Source organism: Siniperca chuatsi, linkage group LG21, assembly GCF_020085105.1.
Source record: "Siniperca chuatsi isolate FFG_IHB_CAS linkage group LG21, ASM2008510v1, whole genome shotgun sequence".
Classification (NCBI taxonomy): Eukaryota; Metazoa; Chordata; class Actinopteri; order Centrarchiformes; family Sinipercidae; genus Siniperca; species Siniperca chuatsi.
The window spans coordinates 13,824,841-13,851,615 of record NC_058062.1 but is presented as its reverse complement, the minus strand read 5'-3'; the positions used below and the strand labels follow the sequence as shown (position 1 = coordinate 13,851,615).

The 26,775-nt window shown below is 39.9% G+C and overlaps 4 protein-coding genes across 7 annotated transcripts; 3 read left to right on the top strand and 1 right to left on the bottom strand.

Annotated features, from left to right (window-relative positions):
* The first annotated feature begins 70 nt into the window (after positions 1 to 70).
* On the top strand, positions 71 to 4,293 carry LOC122868721 (hydroxyacylglutathione hydrolase, mitochondrial-like). Of its 3 annotated transcripts, none has more exons than XM_044180966.1 (9): positions 71 to 239; positions 728 to 912; positions 1,921 to 1,985; positions 2,204 to 2,321; positions 2,409 to 2,517; positions 2,680 to 2,783; positions 3,041 to 3,142; positions 3,258 to 3,337; positions 3,474 to 4,293. In XM_044180966.1, the coding sequence occupies exons 1-9, from the start codon at positions 173 to 175 to the stop codon at positions 3,571 to 3,573; spliced, it is 930 nt and encodes a 309-aa protein (XP_044036901.1). In that variant the 5' UTR covers positions 71 to 172; the 3' UTR covers positions 3,574 to 4,293. The 3 variants fall into 3 exon arrangements, with proteins under 3 accessions (XP_044036901.1, XP_044036902.1, XP_044036903.1); XM_044180967.1 differs by having other exon boundaries at positions 107 to 239; positions 3,041 to 3,130; XM_044180968.1 differs by lacking the exon at positions 71 to 239 and adding an exon at positions 297 to 461.
* A 117-nt stretch (positions 4,294 to 4,410) lies between these two features.
* On the top strand, positions 4,411 to 8,674 carry LOC122868722 (hydroxyacylglutathione hydrolase-like protein). Of its 2 annotated transcripts, XM_044180969.1 has the most exons (9): positions 4,411 to 4,863; positions 5,093 to 5,234; positions 5,814 to 5,878; positions 5,978 to 6,095; positions 6,226 to 6,334; positions 6,599 to 6,702; positions 6,958 to 7,059; positions 7,700 to 7,779; positions 8,197 to 8,674. In XM_044180969.1, exons 2-9 carry the CDS (start codon positions 5,130 to 5,132, stop codon positions 8,345 to 8,347), a joined length of 834 nt encoding a protein of 277 aa, XP_044036904.1. In that variant the 5' UTR covers positions 4,411 to 4,863; positions 5,093 to 5,129; the 3' UTR covers positions 8,348 to 8,674. The 2 variants fall into 2 exon arrangements, with proteins under 2 accessions (XP_044036904.1, XP_044036905.1); XM_044180970.1 differs by lacking the exon at positions 6,958 to 7,059.
* A 1,081-nt stretch (positions 8,675 to 9,755) lies between these two features.
* Positions 9,756 to 14,104, bottom strand: narfl (nuclear prelamin A recognition factor-like). Its single transcript, XM_044180964.1, has 11 exons — positions 14,010 to 14,104; positions 13,348 to 13,443; positions 13,107 to 13,250; positions 12,848 to 12,977; positions 12,587 to 12,721; positions 12,077 to 12,195; positions 11,591 to 11,720; positions 11,435 to 11,507; positions 11,194 to 11,331; positions 10,692 to 10,849; positions 9,756 to 10,341 (listed from the first exon to the last, which is right to left on the bottom strand). The coding sequence occupies exons 1-11, from the start codon at positions 14,073 to 14,075 to the stop codon at positions 10,100 to 10,102; spliced, it is 1,431 nt and encodes a 476-aa protein (XP_044036899.1). The 5' UTR covers positions 14,076 to 14,104; the 3' UTR covers positions 9,756 to 10,099.
* Positions 14,105 to 15,629: 1,525 nt separating this feature from the next.
* Positions 15,630 to 23,575, top strand: e4f1 (E4F transcription factor 1). The gene is made up of 14 exons (XM_044180961.1): positions 15,630 to 15,790; positions 16,067 to 16,200; positions 16,287 to 16,371; positions 16,796 to 16,977; positions 17,167 to 17,287; positions 17,387 to 17,539; positions 17,752 to 17,939; positions 18,133 to 18,369; positions 19,874 to 19,985; positions 20,338 to 20,555; positions 20,699 to 20,897; positions 20,983 to 21,146; positions 22,190 to 22,252; positions 22,453 to 23,575. Exons 1-14 carry the CDS (start codon positions 15,694 to 15,696, stop codon positions 22,825 to 22,827), a joined length of 2,328 nt encoding a protein of 775 aa, XP_044036896.1. The 5' UTR covers positions 15,630 to 15,693; the 3' UTR covers positions 22,828 to 23,575.
* The last annotated feature ends 3,200 nt before the right edge of the window (positions 23,576 to 26,775 follow it).

Here is a 26,775-nt window from a genome sequence, read left to right as displayed (position 1 = left end):
GTATATTAATGAATTTGTCGTTAAAAAAAGCGTTTTATTCACGTGATTATTCACGAGCTACTCCCCCAGACTTGATTGGTGTAGCCTGGGAGGTTAAAGTTGAAGCGGAACTGAAGCACAACCAAACTTTTCTGGTTTATACGAATGTGATAAGGCAATAGCTGCTGTTGTTATGTTATTCAAGTCACTAGTAGGGAGTGCCTGCACTCTACTTGGAGCTGCGACAGCCTTCAAATTTGGTACGTCCACGCCATTTGTTAGTATGCACACATCTATGTTAGCTAGCATGTTAGCTTGTGTAGCTGCATGAACGTTAACTAGTTAACTTACATGTTTTTGTTTTGCCGTGTCTTAAGAGGAGAGCTGTCAGATGAACACAGCTGGCCTGTCTGAACAAACTTGCTTCTTCTTACATAATCTCTTCCATGACAGTCAAGTTTGATAAATGCTGTGGCAGCTAGGTGAAACAAATGTAATGTTTTTTTAAAGTAGCATTGAAGCTAACGTTGTTTACTTTTTGTTGGTGTCGTATTAGCTTACAGGTTGAGCCAATGGCTACTGTATAATGCCTTTAGTTTACTAGTGTTTGTGGCTGCATAAAATAAACATGTTTAGGGAAAAGGTATTTAATAGGCATAAAATTAATGATTTAAGACTAACATAGAGTGTCCCCATGTAAGCCTGACATTGCTGTCTGTCAAATATTGACTTGTATCCTCTCATGAAGCACCTGTGGACGTCCAGGCCCAAGCAGCTGCTCTGCTTCACAGCGCAGTGAGGAAATCCTCTCTGGTGGAACAAGCAAATATGAGGGTTGAACTTCTCCCAGCACTCAGTGACAACTACATGTACCTCCTGATTGATGTGGACTCCAGAGAAGCAGCTATTGTTGACCCCGTGGAGCCAATAAAGGTCCGTGCATTATATTATATTATATTGTGTTGTGTTGTATTATATTCAGTGCTGGTACGTAACTAAGTACATTTACTCAAGTAATCTTCTTACTTTTAAGGTATTTTTTCTTGAGCATTTCCATTAAATGTTACCCCATACCTCTATTCTACTAAATTTCAGAGACAAATATTGTGATCAACTTATAGGATATGATGCATTAGGGATGGGCACTATGGGTAAAATCCTTTTATTATGATGTACGCATTTATTTATTTATTTCACCATAAAGATACATTTAGTTTCTGGAAAATCTATTGGAAAAACTCTACAGAAATGCCTGTTTTTGGGTAATCCAGCAAATTAAATGCCTGAGCAGTCAGTGTACTTCATCACGTTGATGCACAAATAATATAAAAATACAAATCTTGTCATACATCAGTTCTGTTCATTTAGTTGCAACATTGTCCTAATACACCCAGGGGTATTATATGGATAGTTATCACGTTATAAATAAATGGCAAAATCTCTGAAGGCTGACAAATTTTCTGCTAGCTGTTACTGCATCAATAATAATCTAATATTGTAGTATATAATATTATCACACTCCAAAAGGGGCCCTTCTGCATAACAGTCCTGCATTGAACATTTTTTATACTGCTACTTAAACTTAAGCAAAGGATCTCAATACTTCTTCCACCACTGATTATATTGTATTATATTATATCCGCGCTTCCATTTAGGGCTAAAACTAATGATTACTTTCAGTATACTGTATATTATTTTTTCGATTAATCGTATAATCTGTCAAATGTAAAACACCCACTCCACTCCAAAACCCACAGATATTCAACGTGTATTGATTATAAAACAGGACAAAAACATATATATATAATAATATAATATTCTGCACCTTGATAAATGTTTTAAACAATTATCAAATTGTTGGTGATTCATTTTCTTTTGATTGATTAATCGACTAATCATTTAAGCACTACTTCAGTTTGACCCTTTTTGTGCTTTCAACAGGTTGTGGAAGCTGTCAGAAAACATGGTGTGAAACTCACGACAGTTCTGACAACTCATCACCACTGGTAAGCTACATGTTAAGTTTTAGTTTTTAGTGTTTTAGTTTACACATAGTGTTGCACTGGCTACCATTTGCCAACTATATTCATGAGAGCATTCTCAAAACACTAAAGCTAACCAGCCAAAAATGCCAATATGCTAAGAAACCATTATACCTGCATGAAACTAGCCTTCTGCTGAATCAAAGAGTAGTAGCAATACACTGATCGTTTGATCTCCTCAGGGATCATGCTAGTGGAAATGAGAAGTTGGTAAGGCTAATGCCAGGACTGAAGGTCTATGGAGGAGATGACAGAGTTGATGCTATTACAAAGAAAGTTTCTCATTCCAACAATTTCAAAGTAAGACCATCAAACTCTCTGTTCTACAAGCCAAATATATGCCACCCAAATGCCTGATGTTTGCTCACTGGTGTCATTCTTTCCCAGCTTGGATCACTCAATGTCAAATGCCTGTTTACACCATGTCACACGACTGGTCACATCTGCTACTATGTGACAAAAGAAAACAGCACTGAGCCACCAGCTGTTTTCACAGGTATGTCTCATCACATTAGGGTGAGACAATGAAGTCTCGGACGAAACCCTTAAATATGTCAAGCTTGATCAATAAGTACTGATGCAGCCTCTGTAACAAGTCAACATTCTGTCATGCGTGACCTTTTAATGGCCTAAGGACACTTTTTTCCCCTCTATACAGGGGACACGCTGTTTGTGGCTGGTTGTGGTAAATTCTTCGAGGGTACAGCAGAGCAGATGTACAAAGCCTTGATAGAAACTCTTGGACGCCTGCCTCCTGAAACAGTAAATATATGTACTCCATCTGTAATGTCAGTGTAAAAGGTATTATTGAAAGTCTAAACGCAACACTGAAGACCTGAATCATTCTTAAAGGAATTTACAGAAGATTTGAGATGGAAGCAGATTGAGATGAGAGCTAAATGTATGTGTTTTTTTTCATCAGAGATATGTGATACATTTTCCATTTTGAGTGTTTTAAAATATCATGTTCTGATAAAGTATATGACAGACTGACTAACCGTGGTGTGTTTGTGTTTAAGCGTGTTTACTGCGGTCATGAGTACACTGTCAGCAATCTGAAATTTGCACGTCATGTGGAACCAGACAATGAAGCCATTCAGAAGAAGCTGGTATGGGCGAAGGTACTTTACTGAAGTGTCACATCCAAGCAACCATTGCCTCAATCAGATGATCAACCTCTGAAACTGTTGTAAATAAAAAAACAAACTTTGCATTTGTGTATCTGTATTTCTGCAGGAGAAATGCAGCAATGGAGAACCGACCATCCCGTCCACTTTGGCAGATGAATTCACATTTAACCCCTTTATGAGAGTAAAGTATGTAGAGCATGATTTAATACAAATGATCTCAGAAGACTGCATCCAAAAATGTTTTGTTGCAAACTTACAACATGTATGTGTCAGTGTAGTTTGTTTAGAGCTAATTACTCATATTTTTTTATCTTTAATTTAGAGAGAAGTCCGTGCAAGATCACGTAAAGCAGACAGATCCGATTGAAACCATGAGAAGTCTCCGAAAAGAAAAAGATGGCTTCCGGGTGCCGAAGGAGTGATGTCCAGTTCACTTATGCTGACTCTGAACAACTACTTACAACACCACGAGCTATCAACAGTATACTGATCTGCAATTCATCTTCAAAGCCACTTGAAATAGATCTACTACATTAACTCTCAGTCAAGGCACGCATTTTTCATCACTATATTTAGCCCTAATATGGCTATAAATTATCCGTCATTATTTTACTTGTATTTGGTTTGTTTGGATGATGTTGTTGTGATAGTTTTAAGGAATATATGGCCATTAATTTAAACACTTCAAATGAGAAATGAGTTTGTTAATCTGTAAATGGGAGTTTTAGAGTCTATTTCGTATTATGTAATATATTGATGTACGAACTACTATTTCATGAAGTGTTCAAATTCAAAAACTTTATCAAGACAAATGTCAGAATATGTAAAATTTATGTAAATTGATAAAGTAATTTCTGTAAAGATTCGTATCAATGTTTTATTCTCACCTGGAATGTTTCCTCATGCCATTTCTTTTCATATTTGCTTTGAAGCCATTAGTTTGGTTGTTTAATATATAAAGTGCTTTTTTATTTCTTCCTTTATTGAAAAGCATTCTGTGAGCAAAGCATTGTCTACTCGTTGGTGTGTCAGCATTAAATGTTAGATACTTAATGCTCTTTTGCATGTGAAGTACAGTCTTACAAAGAATATTGCATGATGTTCTTTCGAAAAAATAAAACACTTAAGTCAGTAGAAAAAAAGAGTTGCATTCAAAATGTACTTTAAGTATCAAAAGTAAGTAAGTATGACATGCAGACTGGCCCCATTGAAAGTGTTATATTATTAGATTATTACAAGAGCATTAACATGTAGGCAGCATTTTAATGTATCTAGTCGAAGCGGGGCTAATTTCAAATGACCTGCACAACCTCACGGGTGTTTCACTTATTCCCCCCGAAAGTCATGTTTTAAAATTAGTCTAACATTCAGCATACACAATACTGAGCACAAACCCGAACTTTAACGTGACACAGTCATGAAGAACAGATAATTCACATTCAATAAGAACATAGTTAATAAAATAACAACGTAATAAATACATCAAGTCAAAATGTCCTTTACAACAATATCATATTCATTTACAACATCACAGACTGAAAGACATTGTTGAATGTTTCCGGCCTCGATTAAAATGTCTTGGATTTGACGCGTTAGTTGGCTCGGTGATGTCGCGATAACTTCCCGGTCTGAATGCAGAAATTAATAATACATTTCAGAGCATCACAGCCGCACAAGGATAAAACAGCCTAATCGTAATAATTTATTCTGAGGTAAACCGTGTCTTTCTTGACGTGTGCAGATTGTTTAATTTGTCTTTAATGTTCAGCTTCATGTCACATCACCAGAGCCAGTGGTGGTTGTAACGCTTGACCTGCTAACAGAAGTGTACAGTTGCATGCTTTTATTAGCTAACTTAATGCTTAACAGTATCAGTGATAAGTTAACAACTGGTGCAGATGTCCATATAAGTAATGCTGACTAATTCAACTTTTCCTGAAGTGTCGCGCACTGTGGTGCGCATGCGTTTGAGGGTGCCATGAAGGTAAAGGTGATCTCCATCCTGGAGGACAACTACATGTACCTGGTGATTGAGGAGCAGAGTAAGCAGGCCGTAGCTGTGGACCCTGCTGTACCACACCGGGTGAGACACTGAGACTCCTGTTTGGTATATGTGATGCACATAAAAAACGGGATTTGGTCTTTTTTTGTTGTTTGTTTGTTTGCACAAGTAACAAAATAATAAAATATAATACATTAAATATAATACATTAATCCAAAAGGATTGGTGAGATTATAAACCTATATGAGTTTATAAGTGCATCTCACTGAAAAAGAAGAATTAGATCAATGAAGAAACAAACAAATAAAAACAAAATATTAAACATACTGTAAGCATAATATAGAGACAAAAATAGAAAACATGTACTGACAATAAAATAAATGTGAGAATATTTTATATAATATCATTATTTATTATTATTTTCTTGATTAATTGGTCTATAAAATGTCAGACAATTGTGAAAATATCCATCACTATTTCCTAAAGCCCAATGTGACGTCATCAAATTGCTTGTTTTGTGCGAGTTACAGTTCAAAACCCAAAGATATTCAGTTTTCTATCACATAGACAACGAAAAGCAGCAAATCCTTTCAATTTAAAAGCTGAAACCAAAGAATGTTTTGCTTGAAAAATAACTTAGACTTATCTGTTTTTTGACAGCTGCTAGAAATAGTGAAGAGAGAGGGCTTGTCTCTGATGGCTGTTCTCACCACACACCATCACTGGTGAGGCTGTTTGGTACAAGAGGGGGTAGCCATGACCTAAAGTAAAGTAATACCAGAACAAATCACTGCTAAAGTAAGGATTAACTAACCTGTTTTCAGGGACCATGCTCGGGGGAATGAGGCTCTGCTGAAGGAGGTTCCTGGGCTGAGGGTGTACGGGGGAGATGATCGGATCGGGGGTCTGACGGATAAAGTCACCAACGCCCAGGAGCTCAAGGTGCCCACAAAGTAAAATGTCTTAACCTCCACAGTGCTCCAGTTGTGATGTCAGTTATACAAAAATACATTTATTCTTGTTGTGTCTCTGCCATGTTTTCTTTTGATACTGTGTTTTCTCCATTTTGCAGTTTACCTCCATCAATGTGAGGTGCCTATTTACTCCCTGCCATACCTCTGGTCACATGTGCTACTTTGTTTGGGAGGATGAGTGCACTGACGCCCCTGCTGTGTTCACAGGTCTTTGTCTGTAAACGTAAAGAGCTGGTGAACCAGTTGAAATCTGAGAAGTAGTTACATTTCTGCTTATACCTGTGAAGTACACCCACTGTATGAAGGCAAAACTGCACTGTCACTTCATGTGGCACTTGTTATATAACAACTTCATTTTGAGTGGCTAGAGATATGAATCCTTGCTATCCAGCACAGTGTCCATTGTTCTTGTTGTATAGGATGACAGGGACTGACCACTGCCCTCTGCCTGTCCTTTCTTTTGGGTGTTAGGGGATACGTTGTTTATTGGTGGATGCGGGCGGTTTCTTGAGGGTACGGCAGAACAGATGTACCACAATCTCACCCAGGTGCTGGGCTCCTTACCTCAAGACACGGTCAGTGGAAATAAGAGATATTTGTCGTAGTTGTGTGCAGCCTTCACAGGGTTAACGACAGCTGACATGACCTCAGATAAGAGCTGGTGTAAGACTGAGTCACAGTGATGAGTAAACACTCATACAATGAAGGCTCTCTTTTCTCCCTTCCTAGTACAAAACATCTCACAAGTGGCACAAAGCCCTATACTCTACTGCTAGGTGTGTGAGTTAATCAGGAATCCTGACTTTAAATCATGCTCTGTTCATCTGTAGAAGGTGTTCTGTGGACATGAGTACACAATTAAGAACCTGAAGTTTGCCATGCTGGTGGAGCCAGACAATGAAAAGGTTAAAGAGATGCTGAGCTGGGCCAGGGTGAGCAATACAAGGAAAACTGCCTAAAGAATAAAGCTTGCAATATTCTCTGTTTTGTTACTGTCAACAAAAGACCAAAACTTTAACAGTGCATCTCATAATACTTTTCTTTCCTGTTTTAGCCCCAAGCCCATTGGTTCCCACTAAATGTAATAGATGAAAAATCTTTAAAAACTGCTTACTAGTTTAATAAAAGGCTAAATCATTTCCCAAGACAGCTGGGCACTATAGTTTTTGCAAACGATACTCAAAAAAGGAGTAAATAGTGCATTTGTTGGGGGCTAGTTTCAGCTGCGGATTAATACACATTTGGTGTTCTAGTGAGTATTTCCAGCAGCAGGACGGTGTTTAGGGGATTGATTCAAATTAAACTACAGTTCCCATGTTGAAGGTAATGAAGTTGGCTCATTGATGTGTTTTTAATAGTTAGTGGACAACAATGGGGTTTTATAGCACAGTGAAATAAGCTGTTTCAGGCTTTGGCTGCACAGTTAATGGAATAAATTAATAGTAGGTTTTGGTCTTTTTATGGGATTTGTTGACAAAAACAAAAATATAGAATAATGCTTATCCCTTAAATACAGATGAGAAATATCAATATTTTTTTTGCGGAGTTTCCTGACAGTCTTTGTGTCTGCAGGCCAGAGATGATGATGACAAACCCACAGTGCCATCTACCCTAATGGAGGAGTTTGAATACAACCCTTTTCTTCGCCTTTCGTGAGTTTAGATATTTATACACAGTATGTATGAAACATGACAGACTGGGCCAGGTGAAAAAATGTCTCTAGCCATTTTGGTAACAGCTGTAGAGTTTGTCAACCAATTTTAAAACATGGATTCAGAATATCTTGTTTTGTTTTCCTTTCAAATTACGCTTGGTACCTCTTGTAGCGTTTCTGGTACCCGACATACAGTATGTACTCGCTCACTCTTTTAATGATGAATCACTCTGTGTACCAGTGCTATAGAAATACTTATTTAAATTATTAGTCTACTTGACAGGTTAGTTAAGCAGGCTAATTTGGTAAATTTGTGTTTAAAGATTAATAAACGGTTTCTAAAATCAGGACATTTCCTGCCACAATTTGTGTTATACTTTGTCTCAATCTTTCTAATCCTCTTCCTTTACTGTAGGGAGGAAGGAGTACAAAAGTTCACAGGGAAGACAGATCCCATAGAGGTGCTGAGGGTCCTGCGGAAGGAGAAGGACAAATTTAAGAAGCCCAAGGAGAGACTTCCTCCCCACGCCATGTTGGCTTTTGAGTGGGGACTTCTCAGACCCTGAGATCCGGTGACATACTCAACCATCAAGGAGGAATAGTTTGAATGCAGCAAGACACAAGACTGTGGAGTGTGATGGTTGTTGCTTTAACCCTACATTTAACCAATTCATACTGCTGGGGGCCTGGTTGACCCCAATGGACATGTGTGTTGTTTTAGTATTTATAAAACAATGTCTGCACAAAAAGGCCAGTGTAAAGCTGCTTTCATTAAATATTAAATATTCCTATAAACTAAATTAATTAAAGGTGGGGTATGCAATTCTAATCCAATACACGTCTTTTTGTCAGATATTCAGTAAATATCTCCTCACAGTCCGCTAGCTGTCCGTCAGTTCAGTGTGTGCGCTGAAAAAAAACTCTGCTGTTTGTACACAGCCCTGGCTCAGTAAATGGGGAAATAAACAAAGGAGCCACACAACACTATTCCAGCCATGATTTGTGTGTCAGGTAACGTTAAATGACGGACATTCAGCTTACTTTCTAGTTTGCCAAGATATGCTGTTGTTGTGATGTTTGCTATAGTAGCAGGAGAGTTGTGAGTATCGCTGTCTGGAGCTGGTGTGCTGGCTCTGGGAAACTGTCTCGTCCTCTCTGCATGTTAGCTTTGCGGCAGCAGCTGCAGGGACAGTTTGCTAACCCACAACCAAGCTAACGTTAGTTACATTACTTGCTGTGTCATTGTTCGCTCTATAGCATGGTATTTGATTTCTCCAGAATCGCATACCCCACCTTTAACTTAAGGGCTGGTCTACCAGTCTATTATGCACCAAGTAATTGTACCAGGTAACGCCTGCTAATACCTATTTCCATTGAAAAAAACTGATGAGATTTCAATGTGTTTTGTGTATTTATTGCTTTAAATAACTGGTTTTGGGAGAAAAATTAATTTAACTTAATTTCTTAATGACCTAGTATTTGTATTACAATGTTTCATATCCTTTATATACACTTTTGTTCTCTTAGACAGATGTTTTTCTGTCTGGTAACCTTGTGACCACCAGTGCATTTTACTTCAGTTCATGTTAACGCTCTCATTTATCCTTTTTACTAATTTCAGTTTGGACATACTGTATATATTTTTCAATTTCTCTTGCTTACTTTTGCAGTTGACCGCTACACAATTGATTCACCATAAAATACAATTTCAGTAAATCTGTCTATAATTTGCCTCGTTTACACATTATTTTGGAACAGGAGTCTGATATGTTGCTCTTAAACTGTACAAGGGTACAAAAATATACAGTGTACATCACTATGAATGTAAATAGCTGCTTTTCCTCACTTTGCGAGAGCTTATACAGTAACTGTACATCAGAGTCAAGATCATTCAATAAAACATATCAGTCTGAATCAATAATCTGTTGGACATATTCTTCACATCTTTTAAAAAGCACTTACAAAACAAATGGCTACAATTAAATAATGTCTTTATTTATATGTGTAACAGGTGTCACACAAATGATTTACTATTTACACATTTGAAAGGACATACTGTCAGAACATATACATAATTTGGCTTGGCTTCAGCATTGTGTCTACTATCTACGCCCTGGTCTTCCACATTCCCAGGCACACAACTTTTGGACAAGGAGAAAAGTGGTTTAAAAAGGCTGTTGGCATACATCAAACCTGCTTATATTCGACTTTGCCCATTACCCTTCGCTTCTCTCTGAAGAGAGACAGAAATGGTCACATATATTTGGATGGTTCTGTAGTGAGTGGTTGCTGATCACGGACTGTAGCAAAAGCATTCTTCACCATTTCATAGTGAGTCCGTTAGTCATCTTCTCCACAGTGTGGTACTGTGTGTGCAGCAGCTCTTTGGCTCTCTCCTCCCCTACACTGTGGAGCCAGGACTGGTACAACTCGACCACACGAGTGTCATCTTCTGGCGATAGAGGGCGCTCTGCCTTGTAGAGCTCCTCAACCTTCTGGAGAAGCTCTTTTTGGTTCTGACCAGGTATGGGCTTCACCTGTCCACCACCATTTAGACAGCCTAAATATTAACAAGAGGTGTGGGGAAACATGCTGGGTTTATCACTTTAATCTGCAAACATTAAATCAATCAAGCAGTGCTAGTGTGACTACTGTGCAAGTTGTCAGTTATAGCTTTATAGCTACGATATGTACATATATGTAACAAGCAAGTCATTTATGATTTGGTTGTGACCAGCTTAACACAAGCTAGTTTACATGAAAACAAACGGTCGTACTGAATTGTCTCATAGTATTAACTGCCTCGATCTCTGGTGTGGCAAGCATATGCCGTACCAATGGAGCAGAAGTGCAATGTCACACAAAAGGAAAAGTTTTAGGAAAAATTTACATCCGCATATTTCACTTTACCTGATGGACAGGCCATAACTTCCACAAAGTGGTAAGGCGACTTTCCCCTCTTGAGTTTCTGCACCAGGTTCTGGATGTTGCGGAAGCCGTATGTGGAAGCAAAGCACAATAGGACTACTCCATCTTTCTCTATAGTCACTTCCTGGAAGTCTTTATTCCTGTGGCAGAGGGGTTGAGTTGGGAAAACAGGGTTAGGCAGAACTTCTTACAGTATACACATGAGGTACAAGACAAGTAAGCTGGTGCAATTAATCATTTTTATACAGAAGTTCGCCCCTGCACATGTAAAGCCTCTAAAACAACACCAGTGAGCTAGGATCCTGGTTGAGTGACATTATAATTAAGCATGATCTACAAGGAAAGCTATTCTGAGATCAGTAAACTGGAACAGTTCTTCATTCGTACTGAATTCAAGCTTGACTGTTCCAGGAGGCATAATGAGCCTGAACCACAAATTACCACAGAGCAGTCAAGTTTCTTACAGCTGTTGAGACAGACTCACCTGAGGGTCTTGTAGGTGAGCTCCTTCACCTCCTCTCCAAACAGCTGCTTGGCAGCATAGGTGAAGACATGATGGAGGTAACCCCCTGACCCGCTCCCAGCATGGCTCAGGAACTCATCCCCACTCACACTGCTGAACCTGGGTCAAAAATAATATGTAGTGTGTGAGTTCATCTATACTGCTGTGGCTTATTTTAAAGGAGGGGGGTGGGCTAACAAAGACAAAATGTCACAGAACTTACATTGTATCAAGGGGTGCAGGTTCCACATCACTTAGAGACACATTTTTCTCCTCCAGCATTTTCTGAACCTCACCTGTATGAGACAGTGAGAAGTATAAGAGAGAAGATACTCCACATTCATACACGCAAAGAGCATCATAAGAGCAGTTACTGTACCGGAGGTGATGACACAGTCCACCTCTCGAGTCTCAGCTTTGCTCAGGTAGAAGTCTGACCTTGAGGCCTCGAGTTTCTTGTCAAAGCAGGGCATTACTGCCACATGGTAGATCTGCTGTGGACTTAGCCCCTGACAAACACACACAATATACACAGCTCAATGGCAACTCATTATTCTCTCTGTTTTGATAACCATACATCTATGTACAGTCAACTGCCAGCACTGGATAACCCATGAGTCAACGGTGCCAATTTGCTTTCATACTAAATATTTCTAATTCATGCACAAAACATGGATGCTCTATTTGAAAAAGTACTTTTATATCTTTGCAATTTTAGTTGAAGAAAAGCCACAGAGCTGCTAATAAATGTAGATTACAGGAACAGTAACTCTCAGATGTGAGCTCTAGTAAGAAATAATAAAAAGTGAAATCACTATTAGCACACTGTTTGACTGCAATATCTGGTGTGCAGGTGTCCCGGTACCTGTTGTTCAGCAAAATAGCCTTTAACCAGAGAACCCATCATCTGCTGCGGGGAGCGAGTGGTACTAATGTATGGAAGAATAAACTCCCCGTGGGTCTTCTCTGCATAGCAAATCCAACCTACACAAAACACAGAGAGACACGCACCTTTGAGCAAACACTGCAATTATAAGAAATGTAATAAGAATGAAATTAAGTTAATGACGTTTTATTCTACTTTTACGTTATATTAATCCATGAAATTTCACATTGTGAGAATTAAAATATGTTTGTCTGCAATTTAAAAAAAAAACACTGAAAGCTTGTAATTTCTGAAAAGTGAAATGATAATTAATTAATATACTATGTGGTCAATAAAATAAAAATCACTTTCTCATTCTTTAGTGGTTACATTGTACATTTTTTTGGGAGGGGTTGGCATTTTCACTTTTATTAGACAGCGGACAGTAGAGAGCTGACAGGAAATGAGGGTGACACTAACATTATACATACAGGGTTTTTAGTGGAATACCTGGACAGGCTGATGTCAGCATGGGGAGACCCTTGCTGTCCTGCTCCTTCCTCTGGAAACGCTCCACAAACTCCCTCTGGCTCTCCAGCAGGCTGAAGGTCCGACTAAAGCTTGTGTCAAACACATGATGAACTCCTGCAATAATGATAATAATCTTCAGAAGTGACTGTGTCTGATTAAATCAACCTCTCATTTTCATTTCCTGTTTTACTTTGAGTTGTATGACTTAAACAGAATAGAAAAAGCAATATTTGCACTCACCAAGGCCTTTGAAGAAAGAGGTAAGCCTCCTGCCTGCCTCACTGCTGCTGAGGTCATAGTGTGCTGCGAGGGAGGCTCTGGACTGCGGTGACACCGACACCACCACTACCTTCTGCTCTGTCGCACTGGCCTATGGAGGGAGCCCAAATGGGTGAATAGTGACACCCAGAAGGATTACTATCACATTCAAAAAGCTGCAGAAGCAATCATGACCAGACACAAAGTACAGAAGCATTCAAACACATATATCCATCTCTACCTTGTTGTTGCGCAGCACTTTAAAGAGCTCCTCATGGCTCTGCTGTGTAATGAGTACGCTCTCAGCGGAGGTGATACAGCCACTGCAGGCCAAACAGTCATTCAGTGTGATCTTTGCTTTCTCCAGCTTCTGCTTCCCACCATCCTACAAACACGAGACAAATTAATTCAAGGTAAATAGTTGTGAAATACCTCAATTTGATAAATTCACACACAGGTTTGGATTAAGCCTTGATACCCACCTGGTTGACTTGGACATAACTGCCATCATCTTCTATTTGAATTTTGGCCACAGATTTACCTTGTTTCTTCTCTACTTTGACAGGTTTGACACATTCCTGCAAAACAGAAATCACACATCTAAACCAAACTACAAAACACTGGTGTTAAATTTTTAAAATGAACTTCATGAACAAGATAAACCCAGCAATTTAGTTAGTTATCATGGCCATTCAACTTGATTTGGGCAATAACTCGCCCTACCGTGGTGTCTAATGAGAGCAAATATAACTTATATAGCTATATCCACTCAAACCAAGTAATTACCTAACATACCTCTACTATTTCATCGTTGCTAACATTAGCAGCAAGCTAACTGCTTAGCACGCATTTGATGTTTTTATGATGTTGTTAGCGGGTTTTGCGATCGGTAACAATTAAACCAATCAGTTAACATTGCATTATGATAAGCTTTTGTCAAGAGAGATTCATGGTTACGGTTATTTTTGGGTTGTCCGCTCACAAAACAGCACTGACCAGCTAACAGTTAGTAAACATGCTAGCTAACGTTACTTCAGTACGTTTTCACTATTGGCTGCTTTTGTATGTGAAGTGAATCATTAGCGTTAAATATATCCTTTTGGAATAAATGTGATCTTATAACATGTTACAATAGTTTCACTACCTGTGAGGGGGTGATAAAATCATCGAGGTCTGTCAACTGCAGCACACCGCTGAAGTGAGAAGCCATATTTACTGCCGTAAAGTGTTTGTTGTTTACTTTTGTGTCGTGAATAGCGATCATTGATTCAACTCCAGCAGAGACAAACCTCACTATCAACCAGATCTTGTTGTGCTTATTTGTCATCTCTTACAGCATGTATTTAATTATCTTGTCTTTCTGTATCTATATGTTTCATACGTGCTATAAACCTATAATAAGGGAGTACTTACTAATTGTACTTTTTATGTGTAAGCTTCTCCCTGTAAACTGTATCCCTCTTTTACATGTATTATTTATTCTTTTCAGTGTGTTCATATTCATTTTAAAAGGCAGCGAGAAAGGAATACAGAATAAGAAGTTCTTTGTACACTTTGTACAGGACAGCTTCTTGTTTCTCGGTGCAAGTGACCTTGCAAGACAAAATACAGTGTCAACATTAAATAGATTTTTGAACTGTTGAATATGCAAAGTTGTTGCCTGGACTGGCCTTCAGTTGCTATTTCTGTGTGTTGCTAAATCACCTATCCTCATCATTGAATACATGGCCACTTTTAGGGGCCCTTTAAGGAGAAAAATGCACTATGGGCCACTCCCCTTCCAATCTATGTCACTGCTGCCAGTATTTTGCTGCTTTTGTCCTCTTTACTGATGCCACCTTATCAACTGTAAAGACCACTGTGTCCATATTAAATGAATATACTGTTGTGCAAAAATAATACAATAAAACACTGCAAAGCATTTCTCATGGAGCAGCAGGTGGGAAGCAGGGACAAGGTATGATTGACCCCTCCCCTTGATATAACAGTAATACAACAGGGGATCTCACATCAGTTATATTATAATGAAAACTCTTGATTTACAGAAATTATAGTTTTATGGACCATTATCATGGGTCCCTGTGAGAAAGTAGAGACAGTAGTTGGACCCTAAAACAAATTTTTTGTCAGACCAGAAGAAGCTGTTATAGCCATAAAGATGTCCATATTAATTGCCAGGGCTCCTGTTTATTTCTGATTCGTTTTATGATTTATTTATATTCTGATTTGAATTAGAAAGGGTGTAGCAAATCCTACTTCACATGCACTGTGGTTTATGGGGGTCCTTGATAATGTCCCTAATCTGTCCCACTTCCTCTGTGGATAATCCAGGTATGCTTAAATAGATTGAGTAAAATCTCCAAAAATTCAGTAGCTATTTTTGCTCTTGGATATGTTTCCAGTGAAAGCATCTCCATATAACTGTGTAAAATGGATTATTACAGCTGCACATGTAGATAATGTTTGAAGAATATTTTGGCTGTGAGAGCAAAATAGACATGCATTATCACTGTCAAAAATAGTAAATACAACCTTAATAATCAGATATTTATCACATATATAAATAGATAAAGGGACGGATGGAAGCCATATATTTAATTTATATGTATACATTTATTTCAGACCGATTTTTTAATAATTTGAAAAAAATAATTCATATGTGATTTATGGCCAAAATTAGATCAAAGCATGTTTTCTTGTTTTCTCCTCTCTGTCGATGAAAAGACATACGCACGCGCCCTTTTGTTGTTATGACTACGTGGTCGTAAATCCGCCATGTTTTCCTTCCTTATAGCAGCGTTGCGACAGAGACGGAGAATTCGAACGACATGAATGTAGAAAATAATCATACGGCAGAAACAGAGAGGGAGCAAACGAAGAACGGCAACGAAACGATCACCATTCAGACTTCACTGGGAGATGAAGGTTAGTTCTCTTCGTAGCGAAAACAAGACTGAAATGTTTATTAAATATTGTGTTTGGGCCTAGCTAACTTCCACCATCATGAAATGTTGCTAGTAGCTAGCTGCCATTAGCAACAACATTAGCTAGTGTGCGTCCTTGCTGCAGCTTTATCCAGATTAGAAGTCCAGCCAATCAGCAGTATTTAGAAACGTTTGCATCAGCTAGGTGGTAGCTGGCAGCACAAAAACGTTATTAAATTGTCTCATACTGAAATGTGTTGTGTCTCTGTGCTGTCAGATGAAGATGTGCACAAGTGTGGACGCTGTCAGTCCGAGTTTTCCACGCTGGAGGCTTTCATCCAGCACAAGCTGCACCAAAACTGCAAACGTGTGGATGCGCGGGAGGCGAGCAGACAGGATGCGAATTATGAGGTATGAACTGTGATGTGTGGGTTCATATCCAGTAACAACTATAAGCAGCAGAGGGAGAACAAATGTTGATATCTACATTTTGCCAGGTTACTGCTGCCAATGGAAGTTTTTCTTCAGAGGTGAAAACAGCTGAAGGTGCATCCTCAGATGAACCAGTGAAGACCTCTAATGGTGGGTCAACATTAGAACTGCAATTAACTATTTATTATAAACTAATTTGCCAATTATTTTCTATTTTAGATTTTTTTTTGTCCATAAAATGTCAGAAAATAGTGAAAAATGCCCATTATAATTTCCAGCAGGTGACAAGGAGTTGACTTATGCCAATTGCTTGATTTGTCCAACCATCACTCCAAAACCGAAAGATTCAGATTCAGTTCACTACCATATATATCAAAGACAATTATAAAATCCATGCATTTGAGAAGCTGAGATCAGCAAATGATCAGTATTTTTACTTGAGAGATGACTGAAGCAATACATTGAAAAAATAGCTGCTAATTTCAGCTCTAGTCAACATAGTTTCAACCTGTGAATTTGATCTTAGATCTGCAGGGGGATTGAATAGTTATTTTCTGTTTGTTTTTTCACACAGAGGAAAGCAGTAGTCTGTTGGGTCGAGGTCGCAGGAAGAAAATTGTTTCACCTAAAGTCACTGACCATTCAGATGGGACTGAAGGATCCATATCTGACAATGCTGACAGTGACAAGCATGTTTACAAAGTCAACCATGATGGGCGTTACATTTGCCAACTTTGTGATAAGACATTTAAAACAGTGAGTCATACATTTCATTTGTGTGTGTATCTTTTATCAGGAAATGTTATATTTTCTTACATGAGTACCTGAGATGAGTAACATGAGATTTCCTAATTATTAGAATTCCTTTTCATACCAGGCAGGGTATTTATTACACTTTATGTTGCCAGTGTTGTCTCTCTCATACGTTGTATTTTCACCCAACAGACCAACATTTTGAGAACTCATATGAAAACTCACAGTGACCAGAAGAACTTCTCATGTGATCTATGTGGAACCTCCTTTCGCACAAAAGGCTCTCTGATTCGTCACAATCGGCGTCACACTGGTACAGACAGTAAACAGGCAGACTGTTTTTGTCTTGAATTGATGTCCTCTAATGAATTTGACCTAATGACAACACTACTTTCTTCCTGTTCTCTTGTAGATGAGCGGCCATATCGCTGTAACCTTTGTGGCCAGTCCTTCAGAGAGTCAGGCGCCCTAACCAGACACCTTAAGGCCCTCACACCCTGCACAGAAAAGATCCGCTTTGTTCAGTACAAGGAGATCTTGGTCAGCAAAGATGGAGTACAAAAAGGTCAGATTTATACTCCAGGAGCTGTTACCTAGTGCTAAGTGTGTCGGTGCTAAAGAGGGCAGCTTGATGTTAACAATTGAACTGTAACTATTGATGGAATACTTGAGAATTTTAAAAGCTGACTATGTAGCACTGGATTTAAAAATATATTTAGAATACCTAAGGAAGTGACAGTCCACTGAGTCACTGATAGGTCTGTGTGAATTGTCCAGGAGTCGAAGATGATCACGCTGCAGTGGCTGGCCAGCAAGAGGTGGTGGTTGTGGAGCAACAGTCAGAGGAGCAGGAAATGGTAGAGGCGCAGACTGCTGTTGTCAGTGTGGTAGAGGCTGGTTCTCAAGAGGTACTCCATCAGGTCCACTTCACAATGGAGGTGGATGGAACAACGCAGGAGCAACAGGTGATTGAAAAAAAAAAAAAGGGTGCTCAAAGTCCCGTATGGGCTGTTACCAATCATAATACACACAAAACACATCCTTAAAATACTTTTTGGTATCTTTTTGCAATGATAAAGAGTCATAGGGATTTGGTATGAGATGCTTTTGCATGTAACTCTCACCCAACCTGTTCTGTTGACCTATTGCTCTGGCCAGATCGTGGTAGAGCAGTCTCAGGCTGAAGCCCTGGCTGCTGCTGCAGCAGCAGGCGACAATCTCATCTGCCAGGCCATCATCAACTCTGGCATTGCACTGGGGACAGAGGAAGCCGTGGTTGAGGAGACCTCACAGGCAACTGAGGAGATAGATAAAGTGGTTTCTGACTGTCCTGATGCTGATGAGGGTATCACCGAGATCCAGGTTAAAGAAGAGTTTGTGGACATGGAGTCAGAGGTAAGGATGAGAGTAATTGGTTGTTATGAATGTTTTGCAGTGCTTGAAAACAGGGTCAACATTGGTTCCTTAACAATTTGTATTTTTCGTATTCTGTAATGTTTTTCTATTTTTTGTTTTTAGATTATTTTTGGGGGAATGTTTGCCTTTATTTGACAGCCAGTAGAGAGAGACAGGAAACATGGGGAGAGAGAGGGGTACGACATGCAACAAAGGTCTCCCAGCCAGGAACCGTCAACGTTGCGGTTAGGTGGTACGCGCTTTAACCATTAGGCTATCTTGTCCTTAGGGTGAACGAAAGGACAAGATGCCCACACAAAAACAGAGCAATGTAGTTTACTCCATTCAGTGCAGTGAGGAAAACTGCAAAGAACGGTACATAGGTGAGACCAAACAGCCACTTCACAAAAGACTTTATCAGCACAGACGACACACTAACTCAGGATTACAGAGCGCCGTGCATTTGCATCTAAAAGCTACAAACCACACATTTGAAGACAGTGAGGTGAAGATTCTAAGTAGAGAGAAGAGTTGGTTTGAACGGGGTGTCAAGGAAGCCATTTTTGTGAAAAATGAAAACCCCTCTTTGAACAGAAATGGTGGTCTGAGATTCAATCTGCCCAAAGTCTATCACAGTGTATTAGCACCTTGGTCACACCAATCACATGCTAATCAGGTACTTAACAGTGATGAGGGAGGTGCAGCCAGAAAACAATAGGCCTGATTACTGATTACTGGGCCATCATGGAAACAGTTAGGTCAGTTTCAGGTGAAACTAGCTAATCAACAGATACTCAGGTAGACTCCTTCCTGAGGGCAGGGCTTATGTAACACAGAGTAGCTTAAATTTCTGAGTTCCCGTCCCATTTTTTTCACAATTGAGAATGACTTCCGGATGGGAGCCGAAACGTCTTGATTCTGAAAACACTGTCCAGATGACTACGACTGAAACCTTTTCTACGATTAGTCTAAAAGATCTATGATTTGATTCCTGATTACAGATTTGTCTTTTGTCTCCAATAGTAGAGTAACTAAAAATGTTGAAACTGTTTCCTTATTGAGTTGCCCACAAAAACTTTGGAGTTTTCTTTTTTTGGAGATTCACAGTAACTCCTGAATGTGTCATAGCATGATGTGCTAAGCTAGAGGTAGGTTAGCTGTGCGTGTTCAGCTCAGTTCAGCTAAGTCATTACCGTTCTGTGTTCTTGCACCTGAGCTGCAGAGAACAGAGCACACCATGCTTCTGCCAAGATTTCTGCACTTTGCTGCCAGTTACATTCAGCATCAGGGAGGAATGATTAATTAAGTCTTCTTTTTTTAAGAAATAGAAAAGCTTTTAATCACTAATAGGAACTGATAGGGGAGACAGTGACCTGATCACTTCCAGAAACATTTGAACTGGTTCTCAGCAGAACTGGGTCTGGTTCTGATGTTGCAATGAGTATTTGCACACACACAGCATTACTTTTTAATGTTGTTTTGACTGCTTTTGTTTCTTTTGCAGGAAGCAGGTCATGGAGATCATCAGACATCCTCAAGATTGTACACTTGTCCACACTGTAATCGCTCCTTCAAGGGACTGAATTACTTCCGCTTTCATGTCAAGGGCCATTTGGGTAAGTCCATAGCTAGTAATGATGACCCACAGCATCACTGTGTGCTTCCCTCTTGTAGTCAGTCTATTTTATTTATATAGCCCAATATCACAAATCACAATTTGCCTCAAGGAGCTTTACATTCTGTACAGCATACAACACCCTCTGTCCTTAGACCCTCGATTTGAAGGGAAAAACTCCCCAAAAACCCCCTTTAACGGGGAAAAAATGATGAAACCTCCTTTAGTATCCTTTTAAACAAACTTTCTGAAAATGTGAAATCAAAAGAAAGCTGTTGATGAGACACTGCCCTTTTTGTTGGTTCATAGATAAATATTTCATTTTTCTCTCTGTATCCTTTTTCTTTATGCAGGTTACAAGCCCTTTAAGTGCACACTATGCCACAAGGAGTTTCTGACTGGTTACTTGCTGAAGAAACACATGGAAGTCCATGTCAGTGAAAGGAGGTACAAGTGTGGTGAGTGTGGCAAGCTGTACAAAACCATTGGGCATGTACGTGAGCACATGAGGGCCCACTCGGATGAGAGACCCTACAACTGTACCAGATGCAACAAGGGGTACAAGACCAAGGTGATTTTGTAGATATTCGACTTTGTGTTGTATTGAACTCTCAGCTTATATTTCAGTGTTTAGTTTGTCCTCACCAAGTTACCATTCACAGACATAAAAGGCATTCCAATGCCATATCTAACGTCTCTCTTTGTCTTGCTCAGAATGCCTTGCAGGTGCATCAGCGGACCCATGGTGATGAGAAACCGTATGTGTGTCAGTTCTGCTTGAGAGGCTTCAGGGAGAAAGGTTCCCTGGTGCGACATATCCGCCATCACACCGGAGAGAAGCCTTTCAAGTGCCCAAAGTGCAGGCGAGGCTTTGCTGAGCATGGGACTCTCAATCGGCATATGCGTGCTAAAGGTCAGTGTGACTGATGGACAACAAAACAAGTATTTGCAGCAGTGATACAGACAGACCTGATAACACAACCTGTGATTTCCACCAGGAGGCTGCCATAAGGACGATTCCAGCGAGCAGCAGGGTGCGTTAACAGAGGAGCAGGCGTCAGTGGACAGCCTCGCTACAGCAGCCATCATCTCAGAAGATCCTCATGCTGTCCTGGTGGAGTTCTCCTCGGTGGTGGCAGACACACAGGAGTACATCATCAAGGTGAGCCACAGGGAAGCAGGGTTAAGAGAAACCGTGGTTTCTCCCTCACATCACAGCTTCAAGGTGCATTTAAGGGTAAATCATAAGTCGAAATTTTTGGGATCAAACTTGTTCAAGCATCTTTGTCTCAATCAGTGATGTCACGGCAGTTTTTTTTTTTAATTAGCAGTCAATAGCAGAATATGTGCTGTTACATCACTGTTTGAAGTGTAACCTGAAGTGCAAAACAATTTCACTCAATTGATCATATTTGTAGGGAATTGATTGGGTTGCTGATTAGAACTAATCACTCAGCACTTTCCTTTGCCAAGTACACAGACCTCTAGTTTTGAACGCTACATTTTCGGACCATTAAAGAGAGGAAAGCTTGATTGCTGGAAGTTTTTAAAGTTGCAACTGACATTTCATTTGTTTACAGAATGAAAATACTGACTTCAACAGAATATACGGATGTAGGACTGTAGAGCAGCAACTGAATTTGCAGGAATATCTAGTCCACAATAAAATCACTGAACAGAAGTTATACCAAGGACAAAGCTCTCTTAAAAAAAATAAAAAAAAAAGACAAAAAAACAACTCTGTGAAAGTAAATGGTCCAAAATACATCAGTGTGTAGGTCTGATCCATGGCTGCAGGAAACAATGGGTTGACCAATTACTAACTCTAAAGGTTCAAATACTGTATGCTGTTAGAGTAATTCATTAAAGACAAGACTAGAAGTGATCTTATGGGCATCACTTTTGTAGGACTTTACTACTTGTGATTTATGTAGATGACTTGCACAGCAAGTTAAACTTTTACTTAAACAGCATGCATAAACACTGTCTTCAAAAAGTAGAACTGTTTGTTGTAATTATTTATTTCAAAGTTCTTATCTAGATTCAGACCACATATTACTTATTTTCTCCTTTTTATTCACGCCTATTTTTTATTTCAGGTCATTGTAAAGAAGATAATTAAATGTGCTGTATTAACGCTTGGTGTAACGTACTGCTAGCTTTTGTCATTTATTTTATTTGCTCTGCTGCTCCCGTATCCTCTAGACTCAAACAGAGGAGGACGTGCAGGAAGAAGAGGTTACACTCATTCAAGACAGCCAAAATGAGGTCAGTATGCATAAATACACACACATATGAGAACATTGGTGTGATTGGTAGCAGTTGCAGAGTGTAAGAATATCACGGTTTCTAAATAAGCATATAATGTTTCTAATTGTTACACGAAAGGGTCTGATAAGAGCTGTTTTGTATTTGCATTATCTAATAATTCTATTTCTACCTTTTTACATCAAACCTCTCCCTGCCAGATGGGAAACCACATCATGAAAGTGGTGCAACAAATTGTCAGCCAGTCACATGGTGCTGGTGGCACAGGCAGCCACCAAATCATTGTACGCAATGTGGCGATGAACGAGGAGGGCGCATCCATCTCTGACTGTGGTGACACCATCACCATCGCTACACCTGAGAGCCTGACGGAGCAGGTGGCCATGACGCTGGCCTCCGCCATCAGTGACGGCACGCTGCTGGCCACGGCGGGCACCGTGGAGACGGCAGATGGAACAGTTACTATGGTTACCACAGAGGAAGCAGTGGAGGAGGGAATTCAGATGGTGCAGCAGCAAGAGGAATACGTCATCACCTCCCCAGAGGAGGTGGAGATTCAGACTGTCATTGTATGATGGAAAAGGATACTAACTATGGACCGTAATACATTTGCCACAACGAACCTGTGTGGCAGATTACTGTAGAGTTTGTATGAGCTTCATGTGTGAGATTTGATTACAAAACAAAGGCCAAAGGTGTATGGTTTATACTTCCAGGAATGGAACAACCTACAAAGAAATGCGTGTGTGAAACAAAAAGAATGAGTGTGCATGAAGTTCTATCATGTGTTTAATTTTTGTGGATTGATTTACTAAAATGAAGCACTGCATTCACTATGCTAGTTAATTTTTTAACTTTTAGGTGCATACAGCTTAAAAGAATGACTAACTAGACTAATTTCTGTAAGGTTTTCATTTTGAAGGCCTGAACAGATGCATATTTCTTTTAGGTGGTACAAACTGAACATGTCTTTGCCGTTATCTGTTGTAGCCTGGACTTTCTTCTTTGCTGCAGTCAAATAGTGAAACTCTTTTCTTTTACTACCTAAAACAGCAGAATTTCTTCTCTCTGATGTCTACAGGCTACAAGTTTTGAAACTCATCTCCAGTTTGAAATGTGATGCCCTTTAAAACTGACCGATCTTGTGTGTGTGCCTGCCTGTTTGAGGCCAGTCAGGGAGAGTATAAACTTTCCTATGGTACAGTGTTGCTCTTCTGTGCTGGTCAATCATAATGCGTCTTTATGCATGACAGATACACCAGACGTTAAAATATGTTCAGTTTACTCAAGCAGTTTGCATCAAATAAATGCTATTTTCTTATACAGTTGGCTTCCGTTTATCTTTGTTGATATCCTGTTTTTCTGATTGAGAGGATTGTTTGACCTTTCAGTGTAGATTATTTAGTGGACTTCTGTGATCATATTAACATACACTTGTTTTTGCAAAATCATTTTTCAATCTAGCAAATTATCAGCGGAACCTTTCTGAGATAGCATTTGCTTATTTTAAACTGAAAATTTGGGATGTTTTCAATAGGAATAATCTGTATCCCTCTCACTATTACAGAAAGAATTTACTGTGGCCTGTTTATCTGGTTTCCAATCTACTCATTCATAGTTGTGTTTCTCAAAAGTTCCCCCAACTTCAGTGAAAAACACCTGAATATCAGCCTATTTCTTACCTCTATTGCTATATTAAGATCATGTATTATTATTGCATTTTATCATCCTGTGTGGCAGTCTTATTTTGATTTCTTTTCTTTGTTTTTAGAAGTGTCTGGCTGTAGAGTGAACACCATCTGCCATCTCGTCATGGGAATACCACCTGATTTTAAACCACACACACCTGCCAGGTAAAACACAGCATCCACTGCTCCAGCCCCCTCTGGGACACATGTACACTTGTATTAGTGTTTGCAATCCTATGCTAAATTCACCGTAGCTGATTGGCTTGGCTGAAATACTGCTATATTTGGTGCGGGTAACCTTGAGCATATCTGCAGGCTACGTCTCTGTAACTGGTGCTCCAGTACTGAGGTTAACACAGCCGCTATAATCAGAGAAGTGTCCCTGGCTGGAACATCATAGTTTCTGGGTCAGTCCTCAGCCCTCTGAGAGGGCCCCATCCACATGAGCAACAGAGGAAGACAGAGAGTGAGGGTGGGAGAGAGAGAGAGAGAGAGAGGGAAAGGTATTTATAGAAAAATGGGGCTTCGCAGTACCTTTTCTTGCAAAGAACCATTTCAAGACCAAGTGAGCGTGTCCCAGTTTTCTGATCATCGCTCAGCCATAGGGTTTGGACTGAGGCTGAGGCTGGACTGCCTCATCCAGGATGGAGAGCTTGACTTTCAGACGCTCTCCCATCTCCTTCGGCCTCCCTCTCCTCAGCTGCAGACCGCTGGTTCTCTGATTGAGAACAGTGGGAGGAATTGGCCCAGATAACCTACAGATGTGACCTTTTAGGTACACTTTTTTGCCTAGCTGGGTAGAGGCTTTTGGAGGCAGTGAGCTCAGGTGAGGAGCAGCACGAGGGTGTCTGAGGGCACTCTTTAGCTGCATCAACCTCCAGGTCGGGGGTGAAGGTAGGCTGGCTGGAACGTGCCCTGCCGCAAGCCGGGCAAGGATGAGGCGTTTCCTGAGCAGAAAGGGCCGCTTCTCCCTGCGCCAGAGCAAGTCTGGGACCCGGAGTGCCTCCAAAGATTTCTGTAAGTATATTTCTCTGAATCATGGTATTTACACGATGTTCATGAAATGCTTAATCTGCTGATGGTAAGATAAAGAGGAGAGTGAAAATGAGTTGAGATTGGGTATCTGGGTCGCAGGCTGGAGGGAAAAGGACAAAAAGAAGTCTTGACAATCTTCTGAGTGCTGCTTGTGTTCTGGTGGGGAGAAAAGATTATGATCCACAGCTCCACGTCAATGATTTCCCAATCTATTTTAGATCAATAATCAGCTGCAGTTTGATGTTTCTTTTCAGCAAACTTACGCCAAGTTCTATGGCTCTTTGAGGCTTTGGATTTGATATATGTTGTATTCACTCAGCCACATCTCACCCTGAATATGTAGCCCTGTGCTCCAGTAAGATCTGATATGTCTTTTTTTTTTTTTGCATTGAAGCAGATCTGACATTTCTTCATTTCTTGCAAAGTCTTGCACAGACTTATTTTCTCACTTCTCATGCACTTTTTTGTTACTTTTCTTACTTTCCGTCTCTAATTTAGTCTTTCTCCGTCTGTCTTACTTTTCCCCTGTCTCCATCTTTCTATGCCTCTGATCAATTACAAAAAGAAAAACAGAGCGGTTTGGTGCCGGTGGTTTGATGGATGACTGCATGCAATTGTTTGTGTATCTGCAGTTTTATTATGTATCTTACATAAGTGTGCTCTGTTATATTCCACAATGTCGAGTTTTCCCTTCTAATTTAGCACCTTGGAGTTGTTTCGTCATATGATAAGACGTGATTCAAATCATTGTTGATGGGAGTGGCAGTGCCACCTTGACTTGAGGCAAAGGTGTTTCATCAAATTACTTACATTCACTGCTTTTACACAGAAATCTGACATAAATACACACAGTAGATTCAGTGAAGTTTCTCACTCTGCCATATGTACTGTAAGTAGGCTTGTAATACAAATGTGAAAAGTGCAAAGATCAAGATGGCAGGCAAAAAGATTGGAAAATGATAATTAAACTAATAAACTAAATTAAACAAAACTATCAGCAAGTGCAAGTGTTGTGGATTTTTGTGATCCAGAATATGAAGCGAGTTTGAGGTGTGAGAAAACATCATAAAGTGGGCTGACCAATTGCTATAATGTCCCACATATGTCTTAGACGTATCCAGATGGCTGTAGATGAGAGGAGATAAGTCAAGTGAGCCTATGGGACACTTCCTGCTGCAGTAGAATGAGGCCAGTGACCAGGGGAAGGCCAGCAGTTCAACATGTGGGCTGGATACCAGTAGTCAGAAATAACCTCATTCACTCTATTTTTTTTCCTTTTTCTGTCATTCAACTTACAGAAAAACAAATCTATCAATCTGAAAATGCTCTTTCACATGACTTCTGTGTTTTTATATTTGTGGCTTCATTAAAAAGACCGGTGTACCTGCTGCTGCAGCTAGGCAGCTCCATCACTGAGATGCCCTATTTAAACCAATGGACCATTTGACCTCCATTTTATAGCTCACAGCCTGCTCGTCTGTATGAGCAGCTTGCACCAGATATATCCCTACATGCTAAAATGACATGCATATCCTACAAGCAGTGAAACATTTTACCTCCCAATTAAAAACTATACCAGTTAAAGCAAACACACCATTCTGGCTGCCCTTTGACAATAACTTCCACTTCCAAGTAACATGTTAATTATCTATTTGAGCCTCTATATTTTCCAAGTTATTATCTTCTGTCCCTCCTCCAGACCTCGGCCTCCCAGCCACCAATCAGAACTGGCCTGAGGCATTTGGCTTCCGACTGGGTGGCACTGGGCCCAGCTACATCCTGTCTGTGGTGGAGGGCAGT